The 21,024-nt window shown below is 31.8% G+C and overlaps 1 protein-coding gene across 1 annotated transcript; it reads right to left on the bottom strand.

Moving 5' to 3' along the window:
- Window positions 1–16,273: 16,273 nt before the first annotated feature.
- Window positions 16,274–17,089, bottom strand: LOC108197324 (uncharacterized). Its single transcript, XM_017364909.2, has one exon. It carries the CDS (start codon window positions 17,013–17,015, stop codon window positions 16,437–16,439), a length of 579 nt encoding a protein of 192 aa, XP_017220398.1. The 5' UTR covers window positions 17,016–17,089; the 3' UTR covers window positions 16,274–16,436.
- Between the last annotated feature and the right edge of the window lie 3,935 nt (window positions 17,090–21,024).

Raw genomic sequence — 21,024 nt, 5'->3', positions numbered from 1 at the left:
TCGATACCCACTTATATACCCCTTTAAACTTATCACATATCACTTAACACGTAATCATGCTTTGACTCTACCATATAGTCAAGTCATATTTCACATAACATATTACCAATCACTTATCATATGAATCCTATCGAAAATCCGACATCGTCTCGTCTATTTATTAGACTATCCACCTGTTATCCTATCCCAATCAACAATCAACCAACAAGATCCAATTACTATAATCCATATATTCTTATCCAATATCAATCAACTCACGACACTATGCCATCCAAATCTTTTATCACACGTGTATACTATCATGAATAAACATGTATATCACGTAATCATCAATTAATAGCAATCAAATAACATATAATCACATTGTGCACATTTAACAACAATTATTCACATTCTCGACTCCATCATATTATTATGTTATATCAAACTAGACTTTATAAGCTTCTGTCTCTCTTTCGTTTCACTTGATTCCGACTTACGGATCAAAAGATATGTTTAAAACCGTTTTCTCACTCTTATATCGGCACATAACACATCCAACCCATAGCAGACAACACACAACACATAAGGTTTCCCATCCCAATTGATATTAAATCAAGTCTTGGGTTAAAAATGATTTTTCGGGAATTTTCCAGAATTTTTAAACATTTTTCGGAATTAAAATCACTTTTAATACTAATAAAAATATTTTTAAAAAATCCGGGTCATTACAAAAATACCATATTACTTTAAATATGAACAATTATAGAGTTTATGAATATAGTAAATATATTAGTTACTAAATAGCTACTATAATAATAATTAAATATTAAATAATATTTTAATATTAAAATACGTCCGATTTTCACTCCGATTAATCCTTCCAATTAATCCCCGATTTCCGATTAATCCCTGAATCGGTAGCTCAACCGATTAGGTCCGATTCCCGATTTCAGTAACACTGCTCCCGATTAATATTTTGTAATTCAATTATGTGGTATGACGCATATTAAATGTTTAGAAGATAATAATGAAATATATAAAAACCGCAAATATGAAAAATTATATACTTCTGGTATTTTTAATATCAAATTTTCTATGGTGTGCTCATGGGCGCACAATAGTCACTAACTCCCGTGATGCTAATTTTGATTGATGGATTGATAATAAATATTGATGGTCTCCTCATTTATATCAATTCTACCAATTAAAAGAAGTCATTTTTACGAGAGTTGGTGCTTACTGTGTGTTTTGGATACACATTAGAAAGACCGTTTGAATATGGCTCTGCTCTTAATTTAGTCCATGTAATCCATATCAGAATAAGAAAAAACTTATAAAATCATTGTTAGAACTTTAAACAAGCACACCGAAGGCTATATGGCCACCCTTCTGCATGTAGCCATGTAGCGGTACAGGTCTAATATTAAACAAATTTGGGTTAAGTATATAGTAATAATTAATTAAGCTTAATTTCTACATTAGTGAATTAGTGAAGGCAACTTAACAACCCATGAGAACCGATCTAGCCACTTTGTCGCTGAGACCACTGTATTAGCATCCAATTATACAGCCTGATTCCTCTGCTTTTCATTTTCTGTTCTCGGGCCTCGTGCCTATTATTTAATAAATATTATTTAATAAATATCTCTGATTTTCACCTTGTATTTTTTGATTACTTAACTTTTACACCCACATGAATATTTGTATTATTATAAGAAACCCTACCCACTCGTAAGCACGACGCTTCCAGCTCGACTTGATCAAAATCAACGGCCTAGATCTTCATAACGTGTTGCCCTCACCTTCACCCTTTTTTTTTTCTTTTTTCAGTGAGCTTCTTTAACTTTTTTACATGACCGCTGCCACGTAGATAATCGGTAGGGCCACTGTGAATGCTTCTTTCCGATGGACACGTGTCAGTACCTAATAAGTACGGTTCGGGTACGTGGGTCATAGTTCGATGAAAGCAATCCCTAGGTTAAGTTGATGGTACTACTGTCGTTACATAATGACATGGATATTTATTTAATTTATTATGAAAATTTCGGAATCATTTTCTGCGTATAAATTCATCAAAGTAACGGGAAACGGGTCGAAATTGATTTATAATCTTGTCAACCGATTTTCAAAATTAGTAAAAATGCTATTATAAATTTGACACATTTTGTTAAAATGGATTTATTTTTCTTGTATAATGTGTATGCACTTATTCGTTTAGTTTTTGAAAATTCTTGTGGAAATAAAATGAAATGGCTGTTATTATTATTCAAGAAGATAGAGCATACATTCTTGATGTTGGAGTTCTTTATATATGCTTGAGCACAATGAAAAAGACTGCCAAAGCATATTGGTGATAGCTTGGCGTATAATTTTACCATGTCTAGTTGTAGAATATTATCTTGCATTATGTTCATATTTTATCGACCTTTCAAAAGAATTAAAGAAAGTAAATTTCTTGCGATAAAGTTATAGATCAGTAGTTAAAACAAATGGCAGTAGGATTCAGCTGGGTTTTATTATAATTTATAAACTGAAAATATTATATGTATATACAAAATTGAGAAAAATTATACAATATATACTTTTTGATAATAATTTATTTGTAATTTCAGTCAAACGTATTAATCTTAAATATTTATATAGACGATATTTTTTACTGATTAAATCATTTGTATTTAATTTTTCGAAATTCAGTTCTTATTTTGCCTTTATATTTAAATGCTATCTGTTTCATCTTTTTTCACTTTGTTTTTGTTTAAAAAATTTAGAATTCTTATCGCTTGTAACATGGCAAGGGGGTCCAAACAACACGTGATAGACGCTAAGACAGTGTCAGTGAAGCATGTGACAAGGATGAGTTTGGTTTGATTCGTGTATCAAAGCCGTTGCTGACGGTGGTCAATGCCACGTGGCGGGAATCAAACGACTTATAAAAATTTTATGTTTCTTTTGTGGGAGATTTATCTAATTTTCTTAATTAATCTTTTTATTAAGTGATGATCTTCCTTTACGTTAGATTGTCACGTGAGGCCATGTGCCTAAGGTAACTCATGTGTTGAAGGTAACTCACGTGGGATCCTCTTGTGACATGTCACGTGGAACGAGAGCTTCGCTTATGCTATGCTTTCATCGATATGATTCGGTAGCTTCTTATTTTAGTACATTTTTAAAAAAAATTATTTTGGTAGCGATTTTCATAATTGATCCTAATTAGTAATTATTACATGGAAGAGAAACACCCAATAATTTTTTTTTAAAGAGGACAATTAAATAGGGATGAAAAAGTAGTCACGGATTAAAAACAAATACTCGAAATATTAAACTTATGTTTGACATTTTCGGATGTTCTTAGTTTTCAAGATTACAATTGTATAACAGTTTTGTATTTCAATAGTTTACAAAATTTTGTTATGCAACTGTCGTTGTATGTTTTTGTTTATTTTATAATTTATAACTAATGATGATACTTTTTTTTTTTAAGAACTAATTGATAACTTCATTTTCCGTTCCGATCCTTCCTCCGCCATGCATGGTTTCGTCATGGTGTGGCTGCTGGTGGGATTCTGCAAAACAACACCGGAGGGGGGTTGTGGCCCCGCGGCGCCTCCGGCGTGAGAATAAGTTGGTGGCTTTGGAAGGGGAATACGGAAAGTAGAAGATATCAGAAAATGTAGAGGGTGAGTGTGTGAGCTTTTGAGTGTGTATGTATTCATAACCCTTAACCCTTTGTTCCTTTCCCTATTTATAGGTGAAGGACTAGGGTTTAAGGGTTGGTACCTTTGATCCTGACCGTTCATCTGGGAACGGCCGCAGGTCCTGATCGCTTGACGTGTGTCCTGACTGCTGTGGTGGTCCAAGAAGGACATCTTCCATTTACCAGCGCCTTACACGTGTCCTGGCCGTTGTGGTTGAGGATGATTCCAAGAATGTACTGACTCGTACGTTTGGCTGCATCCATTCCTCCGACCATTACCAGCTGTTGCAACAGACATGTGGGGTCATGTTTGTTATGTGTCTGGGATGTCTCAGAGGGGACACTTTGTTTGCTTCTTGGATTGGGGTAGCGGGATTAGGTGACTTTGTCCGGATCATCGTAGCGGGACCGGACTTGTATCCGAGTTGATGTGAGGGAAATGGTCCCAAAGGTGGTTTTGTAGCGGGATCAGTGTAATTTTGACTAGAATGGATTATATCATATCACTAATGATGATACTTAATTCGTTCTTTTACTTTTTATTCTTTCATCAAATATATGCTCACATCCAATATTCTTAAAATTATATAAGCGCACAGTTGGATGTTGGATAGTGCCAGGTCCTGAGTTTGACTCTGACTCACCTCAAAAATATTTTAGAACAGATATTCATTTGTTATTCATTTGTTGTGAAACTATAAGCCATATTCGTCAAAAAAAATAAATTATATAAGCTTATAAATAAGCTTTCAATGCAGCTGTATTCTAGCTTATATCAGTTTAATTCATTTTATATTTTTATGTAACATATGCGAATATCAAAAATAAAATAAAATTTGTGAATAGTGAAATGGCACGTTGGCGACTTGCGAAGTGGCAATAACGTTAAACACAGCTAAATAGTTAAATTTAGCCCATAGCAAGTCCAGTTGAACTGGGCTGATGGTTATAGGATGGATAATCCAGCATTCCAGTAACATCACGCGAAATACTCCCTCCGTCCCATTTTAGTTGTCACATTTGATTTTGTGCCGGTCAAATTGACCAAAGTTTGACTGAAATTTATTAATATTTTATCAATTGAAAAAATAAAAAAAAATATGTCACCGAAAATAACTTTTAATCTACTTTAAGATGTAATTTTCAGTTTTTTAAAATAATAAAAGAGTGACTTGTAATATTTGGTCAAAAATTAGTCAATTTGACCAACAAAAAAGGAAATGTGACAACTAAAATGGGACGGAGGGAGTAACATTTTACTCAGACCCGGTAAATTTTCACACGACACGAATACACGACACGAAAACGACACGAAAATTTAGTGTTTGTGTTTGCATTTTGAGTACACGACACGAAGTACACGACTGAGATGTCGTGTCGGTTTTGTGTTTACCCTTTGGGTACACGACACGAGGTACACGAAATAAATATAATTTTATAGTTAAATATTAATATTTAATTATAAATATGTATATTTATAATAAATATATGTATATATTCTTTTAAAATAATACATAGTTTATAATATTGTAAGTGTAAATGATTTAAATATATATATTTCATACTATTTTGTAAATTTTTTGCCTAAAAATCTAATATTTACATTAATTTATATATTTATTTATATTTATATTTAAATTCGATTTTACACGAAACACGACACGAGAACGACACGAAAAAGTACACGACACGAAAGTACACGATCTGCACGAATTGCCAGGTCTAAATTTTTACCTTTTACGTACTACTGCGTTCCATTTTGACCTTCCATAAGCCATTTTGAAAATATTGCAAGGACCCATATAATTATGAATTTTAAACAGTATTGGAAACGAAGGAAATCGAAATCTATCAGTGTAACTATTGTTTAGTGATTACAATCGGAATGATTAATTGAAGTATCAACCACATATATTAAAAATTATATAACAGTATATAATTATTAGGCCTATTATGTTATTTTTATAAAATATGTTGTGATCATCGAATATTTTCATGAATTTCAGATTCTGTATTCTTACTGTCGATAAAAGAATCCGACTGACACAAAATCCTTTATGAATTTTGGATTAAGCTTGGGCCAGCTAGGTTCCCTTATTCACTGGTCCAATATAAAATTTGATTTTCTCAAGGCCCGTAATTGGGTATGCAACATGAATTGTTTTTTTATAACCCCAATCAGCTTTCTCGCGTATCTTTCTTTCTTTCTTTCTTTTTTTTTTTTTTGCTAGTTGATTACAGACGCGGGAGTCGAACTTCCAACCTCCCGCAAGAGGGTACAAAGAGGGTACAAGAGCTCCGTCATCACACCAACACCTTGTTGGCTTTCTCGCGTATCTTGGCTGTTCCGAAAACCGTAAACACATTCTTATTTAGAGAGCATGATAATCTACTTACTTCCGTGCCTCTCAGTAAAATTGAACCTATGATTTTGAGATGGTAAATCCCTAAAATCACGGTCTCAACAAATCGGGACACCCACTGAGTGTCATCGTTCTTATTTCGACTCTCTTTTTTCACAGAACAATTTGCTGAAGACGTTCGCGCGGGCGCGGGTGTTGTGAAAAAGGTCACATGATACTCATATCTACACCTAGCGCCTAAGCTTTGCATTGATCATGTGTAGCCAGAAAGTGCAAAACTCTTTTGATTGGATATCTCGTTTAAAATATCGCACAAAAATAGAAAACATACCAGATTTTACTTGTATACAAAAAATATGCATGCCCCCAAAGTTATTACGTCGGATCATCTAGGTCTAGCTGTTCTAATCTCATACTAGCTACTTCGTTTCACGTTATCATTATGCGTTTAATCTTTCTAATGAAGTTGCAGTTCGTACTTTGTGCGGCTGAATTCATATACAGGGAAACAGTTTAATATATAAATTACTTAAATCAATTTTTTTATTATATATATGTTATTTAAATTATATTTAAGATCAACTAATTAATGTTGCTGAATACTGAGAGATGAAATGAATTAGCATGCAATATCCTATATATCTAGACAAATACTATTAATTAGAAGTATTTTATTAATGATTTCTCTTAAAGATCTGTTGTATGAAAAGAAAAAACTATAATCATTTGGGGCACTTTTGTTAATCATCCTGCCGAAAATACAAATTCTGAGCACGACACTGAATGAAAATATACATGCATGAATTATTCTAAAAATCCTGATTTATTAAAAAAAATCGATTCACTTTTAAAAAAATATCAATTTATCGATTACATTCTAATTTGATTAAAATTCTCCAATTTATCCAAAAAATCTCCAATAAATTCCGATTTTCAATTTCTCCACCCATACACGTGTGGTTATACATTATCGGTACATTATCTGTGTACTGATACATGTAGAAGATCACGAAAGGGTTCCTTTATGACACATGCAATGACACAAGGCTGGCAGGCTCCATTGGCAAGAGGAACTGCAAGTTGCAACTCTAGGCTAACCCTAACCTGCAACTTGATATTTGATGATAAAAAATTAAACAAATTTAAACTTCGTTAGTGAACTGAGAAAGCCCACATCTACTTGAATTAATTGCAAGTGATGAAAAAGAGCAGCAAGTGTGAGCGCAATTTGTTATCTTGATTTCACTTGTTAATTAGGCCCATAGGATATCTAGTCCTAGCAAGCTCTTATCTACCAGCTTTTCATAACCTATATATACATGTTTAGCTCATACAAATTTTTGAATACCGGAGCTTTCTTGCTGAAGAACATGGAAAAAGGCAAAGCATTTGAAAGCAGAGAAGAATATAGTCATCAGGTATCTCCCCTTGTAGATTTATTGATAGTGTTTGATACGTATTTCAATACTTCTAGTATATAGTTTTATAATTTCTTTTTAAAATTTTCATTTTTTTATCAAAATTTAAATATTAGATTTCTATTCAAATTAATTTAAAATAATTTATAAAATCACATTTTATAAGAGTTTTAACTGGTTTCAAGCCCTCTGTCCTCTAATATAATTAAAGAACCTAACGGGAATAAGGAGTACACAACATTTAAGCTCATTCTTTCACCATTATATTGTGTTATTACCATTGTGATTAACAGGATCTCGAAAAGGCAGTAGCAGATTTTTCAAGCGACATGAATAAAAAAGCCGAAGACTTCGAAACCCTAACAAGAATCGATGAAGTGACGCTAGCAGCTTGCGAGTGCTGTGGCCTCGAAGAAGACTGCACACCAAACTACATAACCAAAGTGAAGACATCTCACTCGGGGAAGTGGCTGTGTGGCCTCTGTTCAGAAGTTGTGAAAGAGAAGATGTCGAAAGCGCCATCGACAGAAATGGATGAAGCAGTGAGTAATCAGAGAAGCTTCTGTCAAGATTTCAACACGACTACCAGAGTAAACCCTAAGCTCTCTTTAACAAGTTCTATGAAGGAGATTGTTAAGAGGAGCTGTGAGAGTAGAAACTGTTGTCCTGCCACGTCATCTAAACTCAAGATTAACAGAAGCAGGAGTTGCATTCCGAAGATTGATATATAATAATGTGTAAGTATTGTAGTTGATGACTCGATCTGTCACATTGATTCAATTAATAACACTATTATATATGTGCTTATACAGTTATACTCTGTTGCTCCGTCTGTGCGTTCATTTTTATGTAATTATAAAAAAGAAATTCTGAAAATAATAGGCAGAAATATATCTTTTTATATACCTCGTGCAAATAGTCCTCACATTTTTTATGATTTTTTTTTCTGACTCCTTAGTCCTTAGGTCTCGTTTGTTTGCTGCTGAAGGCCGCTGAATGACTTTTATCTGACCGATTCATATGAATCAGATCATTTGGATTTCATGACAGTGGGCTGAGCGATTCTAAAACTGGCTGAATCGCTCGGTCTGTGCTTTCATTTTTATGTAATCTTTCTTCTGGACATCTCTCTCAATGTACATTTCAAAAATAATAAAATTTATAGTGTGTAATAAGTCAAACGAGATAAAAAGATATGTCTTTAAAAAATATGATGCTTATCTTTAAAAAATATAATGCTGACAACGACGTAAACTAAAGCATTATTTGAGCGTACTAATTAAGAGCATGTCCAATGACGTTGGTTATAATCGTCGGCTATATTGAATCTGTAAGATATTATGTAAAATTCGGTAAGATATTGTGTTTCGATGGTATTGGCTATATTAGTTGGCTATAATTTAAAAATAGTATGATATTAATATTAATTTCAATTGTTATAAATAGAATATATCAGTTTGGGATGGTAATAAATGATGTGTAATCTTCCTATAGATTTCTTACAGACATGTAGATATTCGACAAATTTAGTCATTCATAGGAAGTTGTCTATGTAGGAGTGTGCCTGGTTGGAGTGTCGCTTTTTGAAGACGTTTGACTATAATTTTTATTTTTGATAAGTCCACTAAATTTATAGTTTAGGTTTCTCACGATGGAGATGCTTTAAGATTATAAAAAGATAATTTGTTTTCTTCTATTGATAGACTCGGTGGCATGTCAAAAACACAGAAATGGCCATAATACTTGGAATTTTAAGCGCACAAATTTTGTAAGATTCAAGAACAAAATACAAAATTTTATAATAATTTTTAAAATCTACAAACAAATTTTTATTTATTATTAAAATATGAATATTTTATAATTTTTTAATCTTAAACATTTTTTAATTATTTCACTCGGCTCTTTTAAATTGTTTCTTTAACCTCGACCGTATATCTTATATATAATTAATATTGGTTGGTCAAATCCAGAATCTATTTTCTTTTATTCTTTTCCGGGAATTCACGATCTTTCGTTCTCTTTTTTGTATGTTGGACCATGAAAAGATTAACAGGATCAAATTAGTTACACCAGCTAACCAAGAAGAGTCATGCATCTTTGCTCCTTAGGTAAATGTATTCTTGGCTGTCATATATTTTGTGAGCGTCAGGCATGTCTAAAAAGTAAGTATATACTATAGACATGACTGGTTTCAAAAATAAAAAAGGTCGAGTATATATAAGATGACTAATATCCTACCAACAAAGAAAGCTATATGAGTTTGTGAACAGACCTAGAAATTTTATAAGATTGCTCTAGAATTATTATAAGGAATATTTTCTAAGATTGCTCTAGAATTATTATAAGGACATAGTGAAAAATTAAATCTTTATAGTGTGATTAATAAGATACTAGAGAAAATTAAAAACGTGTATGTTGGAGTTTCCAGTTGAACATATTCGTTGTTTTTGTTTAAATAGTAAGTTCAACGAAACGTCATAAAGTAACTATTGACGGTTTCTTTCTTGAATATTTTTCATAATTTATAGAGAAAAATTTAAATTTACGGCGGAGTATTTCCGTCGCAAATCTAAATTTATATATTTTAAGACGTATTTTCTGTATTCCAAGTTTCAGGAGCCTTACAAGTCACACTTCTAATACAACAAGTAATTTTAGGACCCGTACTAATTACAGTAAAAGACTAAAAGAACAAAAATACATTCTCATAATACATATTTTATTTAGTTCACTCTCATGGCTCGAACTTACTGTACATTCCACCATTTTTATATAATTTTAATTTTATAGTTTAGATATTTCACTTTGTTTATTTCTCTACATCATTCTTATAATTTAGAGAATTCACTTTGTTTATTTCTCTATATCATTGTTATAGATAGCAGTCATGTACTATACTACTCAATTAATGCTCACATAAGACATACATATACAATAAGTTATATTAAAGTAAGTAATATACTAGTCCTCACATTTTTATATGATTTTTTTTTGACTCCTTACATGTTTTACACAATTGGTTTCTAAAATTATTTTTTTAAATAATTTTTTTTTTAATAATAACCCGCTCTTACATAAGTTGATGAAAGTCTTTCGATTAATCAGGCGTCAACACTACATAAGGAAACTACAGAACTATGTGCAAATATTAATCAAAATAAGTTAGGGGTCGTTTGGTTCACGAGACGGTATGGGTTTGGAATCAGGAATCGGGTTAAGCTGGTATGGGTTGAGGAATCATTCTTGATATCTTGTGTTTGGTTTAATACTGGAATGAAAATAAATAATTTATGTACTAGAATAAAAATAAATAATTAGTAATAACTAATATTACTAATTAATAGTAAATAAAAATAAGTATAACTTATTTCAGATTAAAAAAATATCATATTTAATTTATGTGTTTTGAGATTGTATTTAACTTTATAAATAAAAATGAATTAATAAAATTTTCATTTGATACCTCATACTCCTCTCTCATACCCACCTCCCCCCTAAGGTATCAAATCTGATTCCAGGTGGGTTTGAGGTATGGGTATCAGATTATAAAAATAGACAACCAAACACCAGGTATGGGTTTGGAATGAACAAAACCCATACCTGATACCAGAATCAGCTGAACCAAACGACCCCTTATATATCTTGTGGCTTTTGTATTGCGTTGAATAATAGAAGGAAAGTACTACAACACTGTGAAGACATCAACTCCGTATGTAGATATATTTTACATGACTAGTGGCCATATATTTTAGAAACTAAGAGCTAAGAGCGCTGTACTTTATTATTGAATATAAGAATTTAGTTCAGATTGATACGATATCAAAATTTACATTTGTAGATATTAAAGTGAACTAAATAGTATAGTTATGAATGTCTTTAATAAGTATTGATTTTGGATTTCAACAATTGCATTAAAACAAGTGAAAAGGTTTTGATCCGATTAATATCAGATATAGGTATATCATTGTATTGATAGGGCACTATTTATCGAAAACCAGCCCTAGATCATTCTCTATTTATAACAAAATTTTAAATTAGAAATTTGAAGTAGTCTAGTAAGATTTTTTTGTCTAATTCTGATTTATTCAATTAAGTATATTTCCTCTTTCAATTTTAATTTCAACTTTAAGAAAATAAGAAGTGTATTAAATCATTAATTGAGCATGGTATATGGTTGATCTTGAAAATATGAATAGAAATATGTGAAGGGGAGTTGATTTTAAAAATATAAATTTATATTGAAATTTGAAGTGTACAAGTATTTTAAAACAATTTTTTTGAAATGGACATGTATTTTGAGATATGGAGGGGGTATGTTTTATTTACTAACCTTAATTTCCAGAATTCTGTCATTGATGAACCGGAAATTGCGACTCTATATAGGCGAACCCTTATATACATCTTGGTATTTGATTATAATGATAAAGAAATCAATTAGTGAACTGAAAGAACCCAGCTCGGCCTCTAGAGTCTAGACTTTAGTTAATTTTAATTGAAAAATGCAACAAATTTCTCGTCATTAAAATATTTCAACTGAAATTATTTTCGACCAAATTAATGGGTGGGATAAATTGGCAGAATAAATTTGACCGCTCTTTTTTGACAGTCTCTATTTTCATCCGTTTATTAAAATAGCTACTATTAATTAAATTCAACCGTATAATTCTGACCATTTTTATTTTTCAATATTAACAGTTGAAAATAGATACCGGTCAATAATAACAGTCAAACATAGCCGCTTTTGTTGAAAGGCAATATGTGAAGATACGATAACGAAGGATTGAAACAACAAGGTCACTCGATGACTACCAGCTGTCTTAAAAAATCTTGCAAAATCACCTCACATATATTTAACTGAAATAGATCTGCAGTTGAGGCACATTCCGTATGATAAATTTGATAACAACTGCAGCTAGCTTAGCTTACTTTCAGCGTGAGATCTGAGAAGGTTAACAAACACACAACCCTAGCTACCCAAAGAAGAGTCATGCATCGGTTGTTCTTTGTAGCTCCCAAAATTTTGTTACAAGTCCTCATATCTTATGTGAGCATTAATTGAGTATAGTACATGACTGCTATCTATAAGAATGAGATATAGAGAAATAAACAAAGTGAAGGCTCTAAATTATAAGAATGATGTAGAGAAATAAACAAAGTGAAGTATCTAAATTATAAAATTAAAATTATATAAAAATGGTGGAATGTATAGTAAGTTCGAGACATGAGAGTGAACTAAATAAACTATGTATTATGAGAATGTATTTTTGTTCTTTTAGTCTTTTGCTGTAATTGGCACGGGTCCTAAAATTACTTGTTGTATTAGAAGTAGTGTGACTTGTAAGTCTTCTCAAACTTGGTGTGCTTCTTATAATTATTATAATTAGGGGTGTGTCGTCGACGTTTATTAGAAAATAGTTATAAGCATCGTAACAGTAGTTTAAGGAACTTTAGTACCATATCTCATCTTACAATTTTTATTAAATAGTTATACATGTTCTATAATTTTGTTAAATTATGAGCTCGAGAAAACAAGTTGTCAAAAGAACACTGAGACGTTAATAAAGGAAGCTTACTATAAAAGAACATTTTAGTAAAAACTCTCCAAAACTTTATATACTATCTTACTTTGAGCTGAATGAATCCTGCGATCACATTTTTTACAAAAATTATAAATATTTGCTCAAATGAAAACTTAGCAAGCTAATTATGCAATCTTGTAGAATCTACACACCTCCTGTATATGAACTATCTTAATTCTAATCCTCTGCTGTGAGCCTGTGTGTCACGATTCTCACAGCTTCGAGCTAGAACGGAAAGCAAAGAAAAGGTAATCCAGTGTTATATTACAGCACACAAAGTTGGCGTGGTGTTGATTCGAAATTTACAGCGTCGTTGAGATTACTATTTGTCAATTCTTCCAATGTTGCAACCGTACAAATGAACCGCTTAGTTCTGCTAAATACAGTCAAACTTTATTCGAGCTCCAACTTACTAGAGCCAACCTCGCCGTGGCCATGGTAGGGATCTTAGTATTAGTATCAGTCACCAGATGGCTAAATTCTTCAAATATAATGTGTAATTCATTCTTGTGGCATATAATGTTATTTAACATGTATTATGATTTGTTTCAGAATCTGGATTTCTTTTGAAATATTAAATTATTAGTATATGTAAGTTTGAGAATTTAAATGCTCAAATCCTATTATATGAAAATCATGGTTACAAATGAAATGCCCGTACTCACATGTTCTCGCACAACTCGGGCCATCCAAGAGGAATCATGCATTGGTTGTTTTTCTCATAAAGTTTTGTTAGCAAGTGCACAGATTTTGTGAGCATAAGCGAGTACACAATACGTGACTGTGATCTATAAAAACAGATATACGCAAAGTGCAATTTCTAAATAAAATTAGAATTATAAGATTGGGAGAAAACTTTTAGATATGGGAGTGAATTAAATAAATCTTATGTCTATTCCGATCGTGTATTCTTTTGTTTTCACTATTATAATTGTTTTTTTTGAATATTGTGGTTATTTATAGGATATTTTGTTACATTTAATCTCTGATGGTATATTGAAGGTGTATTGTTTTGTTATGAGTCTTATGACAAGTCATATATTATATCTTTTTCAAGTATTTATCAAAAATATATAAATTTCTCATTATCAATTTATTATGCAAAAAAGATTAAATAAATATATAACAAATCAGCTAATAAAATCATAACAGAAGAGATCCAACTTTATTTCAACTTAAACAGCCTAAGAATTGGATTTTAATCGGAAAAAACGAGGCACTCACTACATCTGCCCACGAACTACTACAAAAACACCGAAATACACATTTAGCCTAATCTCTACCCTCTCTATTTTTTATTATGGACATTTTGATTTTTGGCACACATTTTTAAGTCCTTTGACCGGATAGTTAGAAATATTATTTTTTTTTAATTTTTTTCTGAATGAAAATATATAATCAAAATTTAATTCACAAAAAAAAAAATCAATCAAAAATAATAGTTTTAACTACCCGATCAAACACTCAAAAATGTGTGCCGAAAATTAAAACGCCAAATAATAAAAACTCGAGGGAGTAATATTTATACACCGCAGTCTCATAATAACATTTGGAGATGGTTCGGTGGAGGCTGTCCATGGAGAGCTGGGGTGGGTTGAGTGCCACTCTTGCAGGGTAAATGATGATAGTATACTAGTCGCTAGGAGTTGCTAGTCGTTACAACTCCACATTTCGGCGTGCAATAATGGAAAACCAACACACAACTAGCAGTGGATCTAGTCGGAGATCGATTTCTCGGACACCAAACAAATTTCTTAGATAATATCTTTTATTTGGGGTTCAATCTGAAATGAAACTGAGAGAGAATTAAATGAAATTTTTACTCAAAATTATGGTTGATTAGAAAAAATGCTATAATTTTCATCTGCTCATTCATTTCATTTTAACTGTTTGAACTGAAAATCAACCCAGGTATTATGAGAAAATATTAATCCACTTATTTATTATAATTTCCTATTAATTTGTTATAATAAATTTGGACGTTCACATTTAATTATAATATTATACTTTCTCTTTCCTCCCATTTATAATTCGTTACATTATCTTCTCGTTTCATTTAATTCACGTGAACGCAACGTTAATCAGTATTTGTGTTGTCGCTGAGTTGCTTCACAAAAGAATAATGGTTGCAGAATAATTTATTGATGTTGTTGCAGAAGGTTAAAAAACGCACAACCCAGGCTAGCCAAGAAGAGTCATGCATCGTTTGTTCCTTTCTCATAAATATTTGTTACGAGTGGCCAGATTTTGTGCATGAGCATCAAGTGAATGTATTCTACATGACTGTTATTTATTAAACAGATACATAAAAATAAATAGAGTGAAGTCTTTAAATAAAATTAAAATTATATGGGATTGGAAGAAAACTCGGAGTTGGAGATACAAGAGTGAACTAAATAAACCTATCGTAGGCCGTGTATAATAAATCTATTGTAGGCTGTGTATAGTCAGCGTTATAAATCTTTTTGTTTGTTTTGGCTATAACGATTGTTGCGTTAGAGTTGTGATTTTCGATAATACCCCTTATATTAAAAGTTGTAATGTAGTGGGTACAGAAACTCTCTCATATATTATATTATGCAACATATATTATGCAGTGTGGTTGAAAATCTTATAATAAATGTTTTTCATATATTTTATGACCAGTATACGTATAATGATCCATAAATTTATTTATATTTTACTAATATATTATATTTATCATAAATATATAACCTTCTCATTATTGATTTATGTAAAAATGATTACATAAATAATAAGTTTGCTAATAAAATAAAAACTAAAATCATAACCAAAAAGATACAAGTTTATAATTATTCCAAGTAGACCGCGGCTTAGAATTGGATTTTTATCAAAATTAAGGCACTCACTGCCTCTTCTCCCCGTTCTCCCCTTGAACTACTAAAAAACACCGAAATTAGTATCTCAGTAGTATTTAAAGTAATTTCCGATCATTAACAATTTTGAAATTTCAAATTTTAGTAAATTTGAATAGGCTACAAATTTTGTCTTGCGATGAAAGACATAACATCAGCCAATCAAACGTCCCATTTGCTTTAATCCAAATCAACTAAGATCAATTATATAACTAAATCGCTAGTGATGAAAAAGAACATCAGGATGAGAACCGCAGAAGTAATTCTTCTAGCCATAGAGAAGTAATCTCTGGGGTGTATGTGCTAACAGTTACTCCTATCCTGATTAATTGAGATGCGTGAAAATTGATCAAGCACCGGATTATAAAAGAAAGTTATAGTAATATATGTTCAAACAATTACAAGTGAACATTAGCGGAGATTAAATTGTTTCCAAACCCCCGTGCATGTAAATAACCTGCTTGTGCATGTTATCAACTGAAAACTTATTAGCTAAATAATCACCTTCCGATCATTGAACTTAATTACTCGATCATATCTTTCGTAAGCGCCGGAATACAACTCGAACTCCTCGCAATCCCCCCCTTCTTCGCACCCTTATTAAGATCTCTCGGGCTCAACGACTTGGCTCTCGACGACGCCCCCTTCTTCAGAAGCTCCTTCATAGCCTGAGCCTGAAACAACACCGGATGCGTTCTCCCAAACCGATTAAACTTCGCACACGCACTCATATGCTCACTCAAAGCCTCCTCTATTTGCCCCCCATTTTTCTCCATTTCTTCCTTCACGGCCTCCGAGCAGAGCCCGCAGATCAGCTTCCCCGAGAACTTGGCACGCACGCGGCTAATGTACTCGGGGGTGCACTCCTCGGACAAGCCACAGCACTCGCACTTGGCGTCTTCGACCTCGGAGATCGGGGGGAGTGGTTTATGGTTGAGTTCGTGGGATGCGGCTTCGGCCTCTTTGCGGAGCTCGGCTGAGATGTCGGAGATAGTTCGGTGGAGGCTGTCCATGGAGAGCTTTGGGGGTTTTTGAGGAGGGGTTGGGGTGGGTTGAGTGTATAGAGCCACTCTTGCAGGGTAATTATCTCTAGTAGGAGCCATGATGAAAAAAAATATATGATTTTTTGTTACTGCAGAGTAAAATTTGTTCTAGAGTTTGGGTTTATGCATGGAAGTTCCAGCGATATCTTGTCATATATATACTCTGATTTCCATCAAACTTCTGGAAGGTATCAACTTTTGTTTATTTCGTTTTGGTTTTGCACAAGTTGCATGTGTCATGCAGAGGAAAAGATAAAAGGAAATTATATTAAATATTGATATGTATTAAAACTTCTAAAACGACGTTTGGAAACATGCATTTCATTTCAAATAACAGAATTTGAGTTGTCATTTTAAATTCTCAGATTTATACTAATATATACTAATATTTGAATGGGTGGTTTTCAAATGAAATCTATATTCAAATTCTAAAATAAATTGGATTTCAAATGAAATTCAGATTCCCAAAACACGCCCTGCATATATATATATCTGAAAAATATGACGTTAGCTGTAATTATCATATAATGTGATCTAGTTTTTTTTATTTATTGTGAAAAAAAGACCTACTTTTGGGGTCAGCATCCCATTTTTATTGATGAGAAAGAAATATAAAAACTTTACTTTATTACTTTTATAAAGATGATGCCTGAGGGCAACAGGGTCGTTACCTGTTACCTGAAAGTATAATTTAGGTGCATGATGAGTGTGCAGAGGAACAGTGTTGGTTTTTATTGGTTGTTAGGGCGCAATAAGTACTTTAAATATTTGTGGGTTAATCAAACTGCAGCTCTTGCAGCTGCTTTGTTATGTAGTCGACGTGGGACTTGCATTATAGACTCTGATAATAATAGTAATAATTTTTCATAAATTCAGATAACACAATATAATTACACTAAGCTCAAAGATTAGCATCTAAATACCATGGAAAAAAGGTAGAATATACTATTCTTGTCGCTTTTTATTTGAAATGATACTGGTCATGTCTTGTTTGGCAATGATTTATAACCCTCTTAAATTGAAAAAAAAAAATTGTTCTAGCACATATTTCTCTTAATCATCATTCCAAAAATCGTTTATTGACCATAATCAATTGTCGATTAATTCATGTTTATAATTTGCTGAACCAATTAAATTTCCAATTATTTTATTAATATCTCAAATTTTAATTAATCTTCAATCAATCTTTATTGTGTGTATTAGTCAATTGAGTTCGAATTTCACATTTGACAACAGTGCTCTGAATGAATAAATGAATATTTATAATTAAGTTGAATTAGACCCGCTAGAAGCTCCTGTAAACTGATCATCTGGTCTAGTTATTTCCACATACAAAATCTGTTCTGACTTCTGCGTGAAGGAAAATATCTCAAAGACACACGCAATTAATTTCAACCAAGAAGTACTTTTAGTTTTCTATACCTCTCAAGTAACTTTTTCATGGTTCTGATCACGAGAATTTAAACTCCAGCTCAACCACTCCATCATCTGGCTATCTCTTTGTTTAACTCCTTCACTTTCTGTTGCAAGGGCCGGATACAAAGATAGGAAATGACTGTACAATATCAACTTCTCACTGCAGATTAAACAAGCATTCTCTGATCACGAGGAACCAAACTAAACCAACCAAGTTTCATCACTAAAATTAGATATTATACATATGCATGGAGACGCAAGAGGGAAATTACATAAAGCTTGTAAAAAGATTTAAGTTCACAGGGATCCTGGAAGGAGATGCCGAAAAAAAAAAAGAAAAGTGAATCTTATATTTTTAGTAAGACCTGTATGTTTGGTGTTTTGTTTGCATGCATGGTGAGGTACAATGTACATTCGAGTAGTTACTCTAAAAAAATTGTTAAAAGAGATAAAGAAAATCAAATAGAGTAAATAAAACCCGCCATGTAACACTAACACTACAAATAAATATATACAAAGAAAGCAGAAAGATTTCACATGCATAAACCTTGTTAAAAAAAGGAAAACACATGCCAAATATAAAATACAAGCCTGGTTATTGAATAACCGTTGCTTCTTACCTGGAACCGAGATCAAACTCTAATCATTAAAAATTTTAAATCAAACAAAAAAGATTAAACATATCAAAAAAGTAAAAAATATAAAATTATTATAAAAACATCACACTTCAACCATATATAACCCATTATCTATTATTTTAGTCAATTTTGTATGAATAAATAATTAAATTAACAAACCACAACATATATGTAACAATTAATGCTACATCATCAATTAGCATCAAAAAATTATTGTTCGCAAAAACTACTTTTCATTTATCAAACATATTTTCTATCAAAAAGAACTGTTATCAAAATGTAAAATGGGGTCCAAACCTAGCAGAAAAGATTTTGTACTTGTTTAACAAAGTCTGCTTGTGACTTATTAATACTCCCTTCATTTTGAAATATTTGTCTTTTAATTTTTGACATATTTAAGTGATTTAATTATAGAATTAAAGATAATAATTTTTTAGAAAAATCTGAATAAAAATATTATATCAATTTTCTGTTCACAAAAAAATTAAAAAATATCTCAAAATATGTGATCAAAATATTTTAAAATATGTGTTGAAAAATTAAAAATGTAGATATTAAGAAACCGCATAAAAATATATGAATCCCTGGATATGTCCTAATTTAAAAAAAAAATATACAAGTCGATGATCAGCCAACCCATCTAAAAACATGCTAAATTTTGTTACCAATTTTCCATAATTAGTGACTAATAACAAAATTAAATTCTACTATTTTGTATGAGGTTTTTTAAGTTTTCTCAAATACCTCCTACTTCGGTCCAACCAACCAATAACGGAATTAAATGATAATAATGTAAATGGAACAATGGATACCCTATAAATCATATATACACATGTAATTAGTGTGTGAATAATTTCACGCAATTTTGAGAGATTTCAGTACCTGTTTTCGTATTAACATTCACTTGATCTCACGATCGATTCATATGATTATGGGTCGTTTGAGGAGCTTAAAAATATGCGCTTCTTATTTAAAATAAAAAATAAATAGAAATTAGAAACAAATTAAAATTTATAAATGATTAAAGTGTTTGGAAAAAAATAAAAAACATGAAGCAAAAGCTAGTATCTCTAACTTTATATAAATATTCTTACCTTTTTAAACAAACGGTACAAAGTGCTTTATAATTTATAATTTCAGAATCCGAGTTTAAGTCTCCGGGGCAAACACCCACTATATTTCACGCACAAGAGAATAGAGATTGGTGTCTATTTTTTTTCAGGAAAATATCAACCAGGCGAAAAGAATTAAACATATATAACTGAAAATGAGACATTTTACGGGATATATTGGGCCTCCCTGCTTGGATGATGAGGTGGACTGGTGGGCTATCCGTTACCATACTTTATGGGCCACTTCGGAAATGCGTTGTTATTTTTCCCATGGAGATCTGCTTAGATAACTTTGGCACTGTGGGAAACATTTTGTAATTTGAGATTTTACTCGTTTAGCGGAAAGTGATTTTTTTCATGAAAGCGAGAAAATGTTAACTATATTCTTTTGTGGAAGTAATTTAAGAAATTTTATTTTAACCTTTTCTCGCAATATATATATAGTTTTCAAGATCTGTCATAATGGTCGACCCTGTAATATGAATATCAAGATGAGCCCAGTTATAAAATCAGTGAACCCTCATCTGGTGTTTCGGTTAAAGAATTGGTGATTATATTAGCAAATTATCAACAAAAAGACCACCAACACAACAACACTTGAGTAGTGAAGGCCTTCGCCAATTCACTGCACAAAAATGCGCTGTCTTTGAACCGACTGTTCTTCTTTATCTAACGCTACTAAGGACCTATAGGTTCGTCGGCAATATCTGTTGCTTCTTTCTTTTTTGTTATAATTTAGATTTATATATTTTATAAATTAGTATTTGTTTTAATAATTCTTGAGATGAATCCAAGAGGAGCTCGAGAAATTTTTAACCAAGCACACTCATCCTTAAGGAGTTGTATTGAAAGAGCACTTGGTGTTTTAAAAGCACGTTGGAAGATACTAGCAGCACTGCCAAT

This window comes from Daucus carota, chromosome 1 (genome assembly GCF_001625215.2).
Source record: "Daucus carota subsp. sativus chromosome 1, DH1 v3.0, whole genome shotgun sequence".
NCBI lineage: Eukaryota > Viridiplantae > Streptophyta > Magnoliopsida > Apiales > Apiaceae > Daucus > Daucus carota.
This window is presented reverse-complemented; position numbering and strand designations above follow the sequence as displayed.

Bases quoted from the DNA above. Each gene is read 5' to 3' on its own strand.
- LOC108197324 (XM_017364909.2), bottom strand. From the start codon at position 17,015: ATGGCTCCTACTAGAGATAATTACCCTGCAAGAGTGGCTCTATACACT.